At 37.0% G+C, this 15,394-nt stretch overlaps 1 protein-coding gene across 3 annotated transcripts in view; it reads left to right on the top strand.

Annotated features, from left to right (window-relative positions):
- SOAT1 (sterol O-acyltransferase 1) overlaps positions 1 to 15,394 on the top strand; it is a 79,580-nt gene that overhangs the window by 24,827 nt on the left and 39,359 nt on the right. For all 3 annotated transcript variants that reach the window (XM_020984322.2, XM_020984321.2, XM_020984320.2), the window contains exon 3: positions 10,703 to 10,761. In XM_020984322.2, coding sequence (XP_020839981.1) covers positions 10,703 to 10,761 — 59 coding nt within the window. The remainder of the gene's footprint in view (positions 1 to 10,702; positions 10,762 to 15,394) is intronic.

Raw genomic sequence — 15,394 nt, 5'->3', positions numbered from 1 at the left:
ACCTAGCATTTATATAGTACTTCAAGTTTTTCAAGCACTTTAATTATATTATCTCATTTGATCCTCACAACCCTGTGAGGTAGGTGCTATTATTATTCCTATTTTATAGATGGGAAACTGAGGCTGAGAGGTTAGTGACCTACTTAAGGTCACACATCTGGTATCTGAGGTAGGCTTTAAACTCTGGCCTTCTTGACTTAAACAGCACTCTTTCCACTGTATCACCTAGTTGCCTCTTATACCAAGAAACCACAAGCAAGCCACTAATTGAGGCAGTCATGGTTTAACAGGCCCTCCAGCTCAGTATCTTTTTGTTCTGGAATTTCTTTCAGAAGCAGCTTCGTAACTCTGGGCATTTAAATTGGGCCGGTCTTGAAGTCGAAGATGATTCTTTTTAAGAATCCTTTCTTGCATCAAGCTATTTTTCTTTCAGTGTTTGGCAAGAGTTATATGTTGACCCTAGTTTAGTGGCTTTTTATAGTCTAGAAAAGTAAATTTGAGTAGGATTTCTCAAACTGTATTTACTTAGTAAAACACAGAAAGGATCGTATTTCCTGAAGTTTTTCTATGTTGTACCTTTTTGTATTGTTACTGGCATAGTCTTTCAAGTATTTGCAGTTACACTTAAAGCTGTTTCTTGCCACCACTCCCTAAAGTGATTATTGCTGTATTCAAACGAATTCTCTTAGATTATCTGCTTGATGTGTTTTTTTATGGAAGAGGCTTATATAAAAGGGAAAGTTTAACAACTCTTCATTATCTCTATGGAGTATCTAATATTGCTTTATGCTGAAAGGGTTCAAAGTTTAAATCAGTTGTAGGATTGTTTTCTTTAGATTTCAGTGATCTTGATTAGAGATTTGATTTGATTTGATTTTTTTTATTTTTTGCTAGGCAATGGGGTTAAGTGACTTGCCTAGGGTCACACAGCTAGTAAGTGTTATGTGTCTGAGGCCGGATTTGAACTCAGGTCCTCCTGACTTCAGGGCCGGTACTCTATCCACTGCTCCATCTAGCTGCCCCCTTGATTAGAGATTTTAAAGTGGTTTAATCACCTTTTCATTATCATCTATAAAGAATTTTAGTACTGATTGACTAGCTTTTCTTTTGTTCATTCTGACCCACCTTGGCATTTGCTATCATAGAACCATGTAGTGTAAATTAGGAAGCACCTATGGGACAGAGTCAAGAGCCTAGATAGGCTTGGAGTTCTGGGCTTAAAATCCATCTCTTGTCTTTGCTGCTTGAGTGACCTTCATATAGGTCACTGAATCTCCTTGGGCTTCGGTTTCCTCATCTGCAAAAAGGATTTGGACCAGATGACTTCTGAGTTCCCTTTAGTGCTAAGTTTCAGATCTCCTGATTTTCTTGAATGTTATAGTGGAGCAAGTTTTGTGTTTGGGAGTCTTTACTTCCCTGAAAAATTACTAGAATTTTAATAAGAAAACTTCTGTACGTATTAATGAAAAATACAATGGATAGATTTCTTATCTCTCTAGCATTAAGATTTTATTTTTCTTTAGATATTGCCCATAGGAATGACTCGCTAAATAGTATTGTGTTTTTAGGTACAACCTCTATATGCCTTGCTATCCTTGTAGGACTACAAAGGAACTAAAGACCATTTTAAATCAGGTATGAAACTGATTAGAAGTGTTATATTAAGACTGAATTATAGGAAAGAGTAGAGCCAACATGGTAGAGTAAAGGCAGGGAACTCACCTGAGGTCTCTCAAATTCTTCTCCAAATGTTAAAATAACACTAGAAAATGAATTCTGGATCAGCAGAACCAGTAAAGAGATGAAGTGAAACAGTTTTCCAGCCCAAGACAACTTAGAAGGTTGACAGAACAAGTCTATCTTACTGGGGTGAGAGCGGAGCACAGGCCATGCCCCAGTAAGCCAACAGCAGGCCTTGGGGGTGGCTGAATCAGCAGCAGCACCTTCTAGAGCTCTTAGCCCACAAATGGTAAGGGGTGAGACAACCAGTCAGAGAGATATTACAAGGGACATTTTGGTGGCACTGGGAACAGAACTCTGTTGTATTGTCTATGTGTGGATCCGGGTCACATTACTAGGTTGATTACAGTTTCAGGGCAAGTAGGACACCAGAGCTAGCAGCAGGGAAAGGGGAGGACCTTAGTCACAGTTCCAGGGTGGAAAAGAATGCTTGTGGTTACACATAGGCCAGAGCACAGACCAGGAGAGCAGTGACCATACCTCTCCTTAGATCATTCCACCTTGAAAGAACTGAAAACTTACAGACTCCCAGAACTAGCTCTGAAAACAGCAGCATAAAAAACCTAAAGCTTGGGACAGGGCCTCCTCCATCCCTGGAATAGAGTCCAATTTTAACATAAAGTTAAAAGTCAGTAAATAGGAAAAATGAGCAAACAACAGAAAAAGAACCTGACCATAGAAAGTTACTATGGTGACAGGGAAAATCAAAACTCAAACTCGGAAGACAACCAAGTCAAAACAGCTATATCCAAAGTCTCAAAGAAAAATATGAATTGTACATAAGCCCAACAAGAATTCCTGGAAGAGCTCAAAAAGGATTTTAAAAATCAAATGAGAGGTAGAGGAAAAATTGGGAAAAGAAATGACCGTGATGAAAGAAAATCATAAAAACAGAGTCAACAGCTTGGTAAAGGTAGGCACAAAAAATTCTGAAGAAAATAACACCTTAGGGGCAACTAGGTGGCACAGTGGATAGAGTACTGGCCCTGGAGTCAGGAGGACCTGAGTTCAAATCCAGCACAGACACATAACACTCACTAGCTGTGTGACTCTGGGCAAGTCACTTAACCCCATTGCCTAGCCAAAAAAAAAAAAAGGAAAAAAAAAACACCTTAAAAAACAGAATAGGCCAAATGATAAAAGAAGCACAAATGTTGGAGAACTCCTTTAAGAAAAAAAAGCAGAATTAGTCAAATGGAAAAAAAGGTACGTGAAGGAAAGAACTCCTTAAAAAAATAGAATTGGCCTAAATGGAAAAGGAGGTACAAAGCTCATTAAAGAAAATAATCCCTTAAAAATTAGAATTGGGCAAGTGGAAGCTAATGACTCCATGAGACATCAAGAAACAAAACAAAATCAAATGAATGGAAAAATGGAAGATAGTGTGAAATATCTCATTAGAAAAACAACTAAGCTGTAAAACAGATTGAGGAGAGATCACTTAAGAATTATTGGACTACTGAAAACCATGATTTAAAAAAAAAGCTTAGACTTCATATTTCAAGAAATTGCCAAGGAAAAATGCCTTGATATCCTAGAACCAGAGGGTAAAATGGAAATTGAAAGAATCCACTCATCACCTCCTGAAAGAGATCCCAAAATGAAAATTCCCAGGAATATTACACCAATTACAGCCAAATTCTCAGGTCAAGGAGAAAATACTGCAAACATCCAGAAAGAAACAATTCATACATCAAAAGCCACAGTCAGGATAACACAAGTTTTAGCGTCTTCTACATTAATGGATTGGAGGGCTTGGAAAATGATAATGGAGGGGGGGAGAAGCTAGAATTACCATCCAAAATCACCCAACCAGAAAAACTGAGTATAATCTTTCACGGGAAAAAAAGGATATTCAGTGAAAAGAGGACTTTCAATCATTCCTGATGAAAAGACCAAAGCTGAATAGAAAATTTGACCTCAAGAGAAGCCTAAAAAGATAACCCGGAAAGAAAAATAATCAACAATGTTAAACTGTTTACTTTCCTGGATGGGAAGATATGTGTAATTCTTAAGTACTTTATCAGTATTAAGCACATTTATTATTACTGTTAGGAGTATAGACGGAAGGCACAGGTTTGAGTTGACTATGATGGGATGACATCCAAAAAAAATATTAAGGGGTGAGAAGGAGGGAACTTTGGGTAGAATGGGGTAAATCATCTCAAAAAAGAGGTGCAAAAGAGCTTTTACAGTAGAGGAGAAAATGGGAGGTAGGATAATGCTTGAACCTTACTCTCATTGGAATTGGCTCAAAGGGAATAACACATTCAGTTGGGTATAGAAATCTATCTTACCTTGTGATAGGATACTATTGTGCTATAAGAGATGATGAACCAGGATGCTTTCAGAAAAAAACCTGAATTTACATGAACTGATGAAAAGTGAAGTGAAAAGAGCATTATACACAGTAACAGCAATATTGTACAATGATCAACTGTAAATGACTTGGCTCTTCTCAGCAATACAGTGATCCAAGACAATTCCAAAGGACTTGATGAAAAATCCTGTCCACCTCCAGAGAAAGAACTGATGGAGTCTGAATGCAGATCAAAGCATATATTTTTTTTTTACTTTTTTTAGGTCTGTGTTTTCTTTCACAACATGACTAATATGAAAATATGTTTTGCATGACTGCACATGTAAAACATATCAGATTGCTTGCCTTCTTAAGGAAGGAGGGAGAGAATTTAGAATTCAACATTTTAAAAAATGAATGTTAACTTATTTTTACATGTAATTGAAAAAAGTTTTTTAAAAAGGCTGTGAATTATAAAATATTTGCCAAAAAAACTCTCAAAATGGTAGAACTGATTCCTGCCTAAATAAATGTCCCTATCTGTATGCACTGACTTATTCTAATAACATTTGTTTGCTTCTGTGTAGATACTGTAAATCTATATTATTCAATATAGATGTAAATTTGACTTTGTGAATATTAGTGACACGTGGTGTGGTGAAAACATGATTGGATTTTAGATCTGGAAAGCTATGCCTTGTGTAAAAGAAGCTACTTGAGTCAGCAGGCTGGTGTGGGGAGAGAGTGGCATGGTATATGAGGAAATCCAGGGAGGGAGTAGAAGGCATGATGGAGAACATTTGGGTGAAGATCATTGGAGGCAGAGGTAATGATGTCATGAGACTATTCTACAGGCTACCTAGAAAGAGAGAAGACTGTCTTTTTTCTTTTCTGTCGTTCTACCTCCCCCACACCTCTTCTCCCCACAAACTGACAACAGAGCAGCTAATAATTTCTTGTTTTACCTTAGTTAGGATTTCATCTGTCGAAAGGGGAGGGTGCAGAGAAGAGAACTAACAAGTAGTAAGTGCCTACTGCATGTGTATGCATGTGTGTATACGTACACATACACACATGTTTTTGCACATGTTTAGAAGAAGAAATGGTTCCAAAAATTAGGATAGTTTTAGGAGTCAGTGTTAGGTCAGTGACTTCTAGAGTAGTGGTCTCCAGACCAGATTGGTTGTTCAAACCATCTATTTAAAAAAAAAAGGTTGTAAAAGCATCCATGACACATATATACACATACATACACATATATAAATTATATTATGTATTCATGAGCTACAGTAGTACTAATATACAATCTATCCCTTAGTGGGGACTTAAGCTTTAGTAATTCAGTAATACTTGGAAGTATATGTGCTACAAACTTTTAAAAACATTTAAAAGTTAAAATTTTTTATACTTTTTTAATTTTGTGAATTCTGAATAATACATTTTAAAAAATTTTTAACAAGACAGCACCTTGTCATTATGTATTGAGTATGTGACAGATTTGGATGACTTTTTGACGAGTGTATTGGTAGAAGAGGTCCTCTTGCTTGTACCTTGGTTACCTGAGTTACCCTCCATTAGACTTTTTCATGGGGTCATGTCAGAATGTCATGTATATATCAAAAACCTCTTTTTGGGATGATACTAAGACTGGGATTACAAATGCAATCCTTTCAGCTTAATGGAAGGTAAATCACCAGTGCCTTATACAGAAAAGTAAAAAAATGAGAGCTAGTTTCTTTGAATTTTATGGAGAAAATGTGAATGTGAGAAGGGAGAGTTAGTAGATCAGACAGCAATACCTTGCCTAATGACAGGCACAGGACTAGTATAATCATGGTAGAGAATCCCATTGGCCAAAATTAGAGATTTTCTCAGGGGAGCAGGCCTTCCCTCTCCTGAGGAACAGCCATGAGAAACCTGGAACATGGGTGTCAATGACAGTAGAATTGGAAGGATTCTGATGCAGTTAAGATAGGCAGATGAAGAGCATCAGTGGAAAAGTTTTTTGGACTTTAGTGGGGTTTAATAGCTGGTAGCCCAAATATGTCGTGGCAAACTTGTTTACAGAAACTTGAAAAAAATGTTTTGGGAGTGGCGAAACACAAAGTAGGCTTATTCTTTATTTGTGGGATCTGCATTTCAGTGAAGGGAGTAGAGCTTAGTATTCTACATGGACATAAAATTAAGGAAATTGGTAGAGATAGGGTGGTAGAAAATGAGATCAGATTGGAATAGCAAGGGCTTAAAATGCAAGAATCTAAACAGAAAATAAGACAATTTCTATTTTTGTGTGTGGGAATAGAGAAATAAAGTTAAGTAGAAGAGGAGTTTGAAGGTGAAGATCTTGTGATGATGAAATCTTGACTTCAAAATATGCGCTATTCTATATTCTATATTCTATATTCTATATTTCGCTTAGATAATTTTTTTCATTTAAGTGGCACAGTGGATAACACATTGGACCCAGAATCAAGAAGACTTAATTACAGATCTGGCCTCAGTTACTATCTGTGTCATCCTGGTCAAATCACTTAGCCACACCTGCCTCAGTTTCTTCATTGGTAAAATGGAGTTGTTAATAGCACCTACCTTCCAGGGTTGTTGTGATAAAATGAGCTAATTGTAAAGCTCTTTACAAATCTTAAAGTGCTACATAAATGCTAACTCTTCTTATTGAAAGAGGAACTCACTTAAGTATCTAAGGGCAAAAACCTTTTTTTCTTGCCTTTTTTTTTATCTAGAGCACTACAGTTAGTCAGGAGACATGGGTTCTAGCCTTGTCTTTCTTAATAGGCTGTATAACCATGGGCTCTTAACTTTATGGCCTTGGTCAGTCCTCTGTAAAATGAGGTTCATTAAACTGGATTATTGGTAAGGTCTTTTCTGGCTGTAAAATTATGTGACTGTATTTCATCAAGCTGTAGTGATAACTTGTTAAGCACGGGTTTGTGAGGGCAGAATGTTGGATATGGTTGTTTTTTTTTTAACACGTGATTATAATTTGGGGAACTTGGTTTTGCCTGGGGTGTATCAAAATCCAGGTAGTAAAGAACTATGGCTTCTAGTATGTAATCCTTAAATGTCTGTATCTATATCTATTTCTATCTAAGTGTGAAATTATAAAACACATGTATAAAAGTATTTTATTTTAAAAAATTCTCATCGTTAGAATGAAAACAGAATACTTTACTGAAAGGAAAGAAATGGGGCTAGGTTGTATGATTTCATAAGATCCTTTTAAATTATAAAATCTTTTGTATTATGCTAATGTACCCATTTATCCAGTGGTCAGATTTCTGGCATCCTTGACCATGTGGAGCACAGAATTTTATTCTTAACTGGGAGGGTTGGAGGTGGAGGAGGGGAGTCAGGCTTAGCCTGTTGATTTAGTACTTTCTATGAAATTAAAATCTAATGATTTAAACAAGCGTTACTATTTGTTTTTCTCTTGGTAACTCTCAGTTCTTTCTTGGTTATAGCAGACTTGCTGAGTGATAGATGGTTTGGAGTGTTGAGGGGAGAGGACATGTCTTTTTAGAGCAGGAAGAAAGGAAGAATAAGAAAGACCATTTAGAAAAGTATAGCTCTCTGCTGAGAGAGAGAGAGAGAGAGAATATGAGAATGTGTGTGTGTTTAGCCAAATAGTTAATAATAATGTAATTAAAGTTAATTTAAATGCTACTAAATACATTTTGTATATTAGGAAATATTTCCATTAGAAAATTTTAAAATAAAGAGTTCAAAGAACAGAAAGCTCAATTAACTAAAAAATTGATGCATTTAGAACACTACAGATAGCTGACATGTCATGCATCATTTTTCTTAGTGTAGAGAACTAACATACTGGTGATACAGTTAGCTTAAAAAATTAAACCTCTTAGGAATTAGATTACTAGGAAGAGGCTTACTGAAAATCTTAAATGTCCTTATTCAGAGTTTATTTATTGTGGTAGCACTATATTTTAGTTAGAAAATAAACTAAGTCCCAGTGTTCTCAGGCAGTGATATCTGGTCCAGGCAGTTAGACCAAAGATGGCACAACCTTCAGAACCTGCCGCATCACTGTTTCAGGGTTGACTGTGTTTTGAAGCCTTGGGTTGACTTATGGGTTAAGCATGCACGTGACTCTTTTGAAGTGTTGGGTGTTATCTGCAGGCATTTCTGTTTAGGTTTATAGGCTTGCAAAAAATTCAGAAATCAGGAAAGGAAAATGTTTTTCCCCTGAATCATATAAGATTAGTTTTTTCCAAGGTGAAAAATTGAGTTTGACTTTTTATTTTGCTTATATTTTTATTTTACGCTTGTGACTTTAATATCTTATTTTTAATCAACATCCATAACACAGATCATTTCAGTTTTTAGGTTAAAATTCTATTGGGGCATAGTTGTATAACTTTCATTGTTCTTTTCCTAAGACTTTTTGCTTCCAGGTGGAGAGTAACCAGGAATCTCATACTGCCTGGCATCACTTATGGTTGAGAGTGATGGGATTTTTTTTTTTAATCTAAAGCAAAATAATAAAACACTTTGGCTTGAGGAGCTGAATTAGTTCAGGGAGCATACTTCCTTATTTAAATTACGTTTGTGGGGCAGCTAGGTGGTGCAGTGGATATATTCGGGAGGACCTGAGTTCAAATGTGACCTCAGACACTTGACACTTACTAGCTATTTGACCCTGGGCAAGTCACTTAACCCCGATTGCCTCACCCAAAAAAAAATTACATTTGTGTAATATCCACTCTGACATGATCATAGTGAGTGAAACATTGGATTTAGGGAGAGGAAGAAACAAGCATTATTTTGCACATACCATGTGGCGAGCACTGTGCTAAGTGCTGGGGATACAAATACAAGGGGGAAAAAATGGTTCAGACCACACACCAGAGCAGTAATGGGGAGATAGGGACCTAGGGGGAATGAAGCCTAGGGATATGGTTTTGAAGTCCAGAGGAATTAGAGAACAGGGCCAGGAGAAGAATGGGGGAAATGTACTACTTACCCTTACGAAATTTAGTAAGCTATTTTGATGACATTGACTGAGTTTCATTTTGTAAAATTGATCAATGATATCTTTCTATGAAAGCAGTAGCCTCTGTCTGCCTTTCTGTGCATTTATAAATTGTAAATGTACTGATGAAAGGGCAAAGGGAAATACAAAAGGTTTTGGTTTTTTTAACGCCAGGATTACTGTGGATGTAGTATTCCGTCTCTTTCCTACCCTCCAGACCCAGCCCAATTTGTTGAATAATTTAATTTCAATTTCCGTATCCCTTGGAAACAGGGAATATAATATGTCAGTATTAGAAGCAACACGATGTTCAACTAAAAAGTTAGATTGAAATACTGAGAAGGGAGCCTCACAGGCTAATAGGACTTTGCTGTTGTCATTGAACAAAGTTTTTTTGGTTTGTCCTATGTTTTCTTTGGAGGGGGGGAGAGGAGCAGGGTAGGAAATGGTTCAGAAAGTTTTATCAGCTTGACAGTTGATCTCCTTCTTGAAGTCCCAAGACCATTTCCACTGGCCTAAAATCTGCAGTTCATACTACCTGTTGTAAAATAACTTTCCTCACTTTTAAAAAAAGTGTATGGATGGTATTGAGATTTTTATGCAATTATGTTTCTGTTACAGTTAATGATTGTGTGCTTTAAGATTTAAATAAAAACAATAATAAACTTGTATTGTGTAGCCTTCTTTGTCAAAGCACTTTTTTGGACAACACGTATAATTTTTATTTTCCTAGATATGACAGATAACTACTAAAAACCAGGTAGTTAAAAATCACTCTACAGTCTTGGATTTTAAAACAACTCTGAGGTGCTAGCTCACACCTGTCAGATTGGCTAGTATGACAGAAAAGGAAAATGATAAATATTAGAGGGGATGTGGGAAAATTGGGACACTAGTGCACTGTTGGTGGAGTTGTGAACTGATCCAGCCATTCTGGAGAACAATTTGGAACTATGCCCAAAGAGCCATAAAACTGTACATACCCTTTGACCCAGCAATACCAAACCAGTGGTCTGTATCCCAAAGAGATCCCCAAAAAGGGGGAAAGGACCTTTATGTATGAAAATATTTATAACAGCTCTCTCTGTGGTGACAAAGAATTGGAAATTGGGGGGATGTCTGTCATTTGGGAAGTAGCTGAACAAGTTGTGGTACATGATTGTGACGGAATACTATTGTGCTATAAGAAGTGACCAGCAGGATGGTTTCAGAAAACTTGGAAAAACTTATAAGAACTAATACAAAGTGAAGTGAGCAGAACCAGGAGAACATTGTATGCAGTGACAGCAATATTGTAAGGATGATCAACTGTGAATGACATAGCTCGTAGCAATACAATAATCTAAGACAATTAAAACTCATGGAGTCCGAGTGCGGATCAAAGCATACTTTTGAAACTTTATTTTTCTTGGTGTTTTTATTGGAGGTTGGTCTGTGTTTTCTTTTACAATGTGCTAATATGGAAATATGTTTTGTATGACTGTACATTTATAACCTATATTAAATTGCTTGCCTTCTCAAGGAGGGGAGAAGGAAGGGAGAGCATTTGGAACACAAAATTTTTAAAAATTAATGTTAAAATTTATTTTTATATGTAATTGGAAAAAAAACATTAAAAATTAAAAAAAATAAAGTCTTGGATTTTTCCTCTTTAGGTCAATTTGACCCTGAACAGCATATGGCACGGAAGATATTGTTAACAGCAGAGGCAGAGGTAAGTAACCCCTGGCTTCTCCCAGAACCAAAGTGTAACAACTTTGTACAAAAATGATTGATGCAAAAAAGTCACAGGACTTGAGGGTCGAAGTGTGAAGTTGGGTTAGAAATTTCTAAACATATTGTGCCTAAAGGGAATTGCTAAAATGTTTTTCGGATGTCACTTTTGCCTCCTACAGTGGGCAAAACCAAGACTTAACCCTTCTGTAAGAAGAAAATTCTTTTTTTTATCTTCTTCCTATCCTAGTCATTTCCGTGCAGTTTTTGGTGATGGTTAGTAAAATGTAATTGGGTGTTCACAATAGGGCTTTTTAGCCTTTTTATTTTAGTCTTTGTGCTGTTTGGAAGATTTTTTGATGGTATCGTGTATTTAGAGCTAGAAGGAAGCTAGAGGCCGTGAAGTCCAATACCCTTATCTTATAGCTGAAGAAACTGAGGCGCATTAGAAAGTGACTTTTCTGAGACCACATAGATAGCTAATATCGAAATGGGATTTGAAACCAGGTCCTTTAGGCTCAATCCTGTGTTCTGTCCCCTGTGCCACTCTTCTGTTTTCAAAAAGCTTTGATTTTCCTTTTTCTGTTAAATTTCTGTCCCTTATAGAAAAGGAGACTTCAAATCTGAACTTGAATTAAAAAAAAAAAAACTTATCTACAGTTTAACTTGGTGAACTTCAGCCATATTCATATCAGCCATGAACAGAGAAGTAAGCAGAAAAGGCTGTGGAGCATTTGAAAAATAGTGGCCCGGGCCCTCCTGACCCAAGTACTTGACCAGAAATAGACATGTAGACATATTCAGAGGGAATTCTGTTGACTTATTGTTTATAAAAAATTTACTGATTTCACAGGTTTGATCATCTACCCCTCTGGTGGCTCTCCCTGATTTCCAAATGAGAGATTAGAGAAGGAAAGGATGGAAAAGAATTACTTGTAGGAGCAGACTAGCTGCTGTGGATGAGTAGGCAAAGAGCCCTCTGAGGTCCTGTACCTGAGTGGACCCTGTGTTGTGACATAGTCATTGATGGGACTGAGTCTTCAAACAAAGGTCATAAAGATGTCTGTTGAAATAAAACATAATTTTAGCACTTGATATGTACGAACTTCTGGTTATCTGTAAACTTCACCTATCTGATACAACCTCATTCTCTAAAAGTATTTCCTGATTGATTGGCATCCTCTCAGTTTCCAATTCTTTGCTACTACAAAAAAAAAAAGCTGCTGTAAATATTTTTGTGCATATGAGTCCTTTCCCCTCTTTCTTTGATCTCTTTAGGGTATAGCCCTAAGTCACAGGGTGTGTGTAGTTTAATAGCTTTTTGGGTATAATACCAAATTACCTTTTAGAATGGTTAGACTGGTTCACAGCTCCACTAACATTACATTAGTGTAACTATTTTCCCCTCCAACATCTGTCATTTTCCTTTTTTTTGTATGGAGTGGTGGTACTTCACAGTTATTTTAATTTGTATTTTTCTGTTACATCAGTAAAGCATTTTTTCATGACTACTATTAGCTCTTAAAACTGCCTGTTCAACTCTTTTGACCATTTATAAGTTAAGAAGTAGCTCTTAGTCTCATAAATTTGACTTAGTTCTCTTTATCAGAGAAACTGTCTGCAAAGATTTTTCCCCTGAAGAATTTTCCTGCTTTTCTTTTAATTTTAGCTGCAGTAGTTTTTGTTTGTGCAAAACCTTTATAAATTTTAGGTCAGTAAAATTATCCATTTTGCTTCCTGTGAACCTCTTCTCTGTCTCTTGTTTGATTATGAATTCTTCACCTGTGCATATATCTGACATTTCTTCCACGCTCCTTTAATTTGCTTATGGTATCACCCTTTTCTAAATTGTGCCCCCCCATTTTGAGCTTATCTTGGTAAACATTAGGAAATGGTGTTCTGTGCCTAGTTTCTGTTTACCTAGTTTCTGACTACCTTTCAGTTTTCCTAGCAGTTTTGGTCGGATAATGAGTTCTTGCCCCAGTGGCTGGAGTCTGTGTGTGTAGCTAACACTAGGTTACTGTGCTGATTTTATTGACTTCTGTTGTGTACTTAATCTGTTCTGCTGATCAGCCACTCTGTTTCCTATCCAGCAACAAATTGTTTCTGTGATTACAGGTTGTTAGTAAAGTTTGAGTGTAGTACTGCTAGGTTCCCTTCCTTCTTGTTCTCCTCCCTGCCCCCCCCCCCCCACTCTCCCCATTGATTCCTTTGATATTCTTGATGTTTTGTTCCTCCAGGTGAATTTTGTTATTTTTTCTATCTCCATAAAGTAATTCTTTGGTAATTTGATTGGTATGGCACTGAATAGGTAAATTAATTTAGATAGTATGGTCATTTTTATTATATTGCCTCAACCTACTTGAGCAATTAATAGTTCTCCAATTTGTAACTGTTCGTACAGTTCTTGTGTGTGTGTGTTGGCAGCTAGACTAGCAAGTATTTTATACTGTCTGTAGTTATTTTAAATGGAATTTCTCTTTATGTCTCTTCTTGTTAGGTTTTATTGCTAATGTTTTATGTGGATTTATTTTACATCCTACAACTTTGCTGAAGCTATTCATTATTTTGATTAGTGTTTTTGTTGACTTTCTAGGGTTTTCTAAGTAAATTATCATATCACCTGCAAAGAGTAATATTTTTTATTTCCTCAGCTAGGGTCTGTGCTTATTCACAGCTGCTCTTCTCTGCCCTATATCTGTGAACTGAAACTGGGTAGTGAGAGACAGAGCTGACAGGTGGCACTTGAATGCTAGTTTAGGGGTCCCCTGGGATCCCTTTCTGTTCTGCTGCTACCACCATGTTGTGCTTCTGGCCAGCTTCCACTCCAATGTCCACAGATATCTCTGTCTTCTTAAGCTGCCTTGGGCTGAAAAAATTATTCGCTGTGACTTTTTCTTGACTTTCCCTATCAGAATTTAGTCTTTCTGCCCTCTTGATGCAGCCCCTCTTCCCACCCACCTGTTTTTTTTAAACTACTTTTTTTGTGAGGTATAAACCAGCTTCATAAAAATTGATGACTCTCTATCTTACCTGATTTTTCAGAGGTATTAACATTAGATGAGTTTTCAGTTTCCTTCTTTCTCTAAAAGCAATATCAACCCTTAAAATTAATTTGAAAATCCATTTTTTAGGGTAGCGCTCTGAACCCTATAAAACCTTCTTGAGAATTTGGAACTATATTGGTTATGAGCAGTGTAATCTCAGAAAGCAGAGCAAAGCTATGGAGAGTAAAACCAATTTAGACATAATTTGGGAAGATAAACAACTAAAAGCCATCTGGCATTCAAAGATGTAACTGGAAAGCAGATTATATACAGAAGAAACATGAAAAAGATTTACAACAATCATTTCAACAAACTTTTCTCCATCAAGAGTAGTGGGACTGCCACATGTGGGCCCTAACATCACTATCCCCAAAATGCTTCCAAAGGAGGTAGAAATGTCACTGTGGGGAAAGGAAGCAGCCAGAATGGATCATGTATAGAGACTCTGTGCTGCAAAAAGTAAAATTGTGAAGGCATTGAGGGTCTGAAAGACAAGGTGCCTGTAGGAGTGACGGTATGGAAAAAAGAGTATCAGTAACTACTGACCTGTAGGTCTACTCTACCATCTGTACCAAGACCTTAATGAGCTTCATGAATAAACAAATTGAGTGTATCCTTGATGAGGGCGTTAGTAGTTAGCAATGGACTACAGCTTTTCCATCTCAAATAAATCAAGATTACTCAGGACTCCTTAGAAGATGCAAGGACAGAAATGGCCCTGTTTATTCATTCAGTCAATAAACATTTATTAAATGCCAAGCCTTTCCAGGCAGAGGGTGAAAGGGCTGGGAGTACTAGAAGGCAGGGAGTAGTAGAAGGTAACCCTCTGATAATAAATATCACATGAGGCATAACACAAGTAGGTGTAGCATTGGGCCTGGTGTATGTATCCCTCTGAACTTTGAAGACGATGCGGGTCAGAGTTGCATAGGATGAACAGGCAAGGATAGCATGGAGTCTGCATTGTAAAAAGAAATTGCTGAACCAGTGAGATCATAGATCCATTTGAAAAATGAGTAGCTTGATGAAAAAGCCTTAGGCTTATTTTTTTAAACAATCAGTCAGTAAATATTAAAGACCTATTATGTGCCAGGCACCTTGCTAAGCAAAGGGATACAAAAAAAGGCAAAGGATAATCTCTGTTCTCAAGGAGCTTACAATCTAATGAGAGAGACAACATGCAAACAAATATGAACAAAACAAGCTGTATGCAGGCTAAATAGGAAATAATTAACAGAAGGAGGGCACTAGAATTAAGAAGATTGGGAAAGGCCTCTTGTGAAATAAAGGATTTTAGTTGGGACTTGAAAGGAATCCGGAAAGCCAATAGACAGAAATGAGGCAAAAGATCATTGCAACCTGTAGCTGAGAGAAGGAGTATTTTACTGGTAGACTAGCTAGGAAGCCAGTGTCGCTGGATTGAAGAGTGCTTAGTGGTGAGGAAAGTGAGAAGATTGCAAAGTGAGGAAAGGCTCAGTTAAAAGGGCTTTGAACCCCAGACAAAGGATTTTACATTTGATTCTGGAGGCAATAGGGAGCCATTGGAGTTTGAGTAGGAGGGTGACATGATTGCATCACTTAAGTGGC

The sequence above is a fragment of the Phascolarctos cinereus genome, unplaced genomic scaffold (genome assembly GCF_003287225.1).
Source record: "Phascolarctos cinereus isolate Bilbo 61053 unplaced genomic scaffold, phaCin_HiC Scaffold_5;HRSCAF=322, whole genome shotgun sequence".
In the NCBI taxonomy this organism is placed as follows: domain Eukaryota; kingdom Metazoa; phylum Chordata; class Mammalia; order Diprotodontia; family Phascolarctidae; genus Phascolarctos; species Phascolarctos cinereus.
Note: the sequence above shows the minus strand (reverse complement) of the source record. Positions and strands in the feature narration are given on the sequence as shown.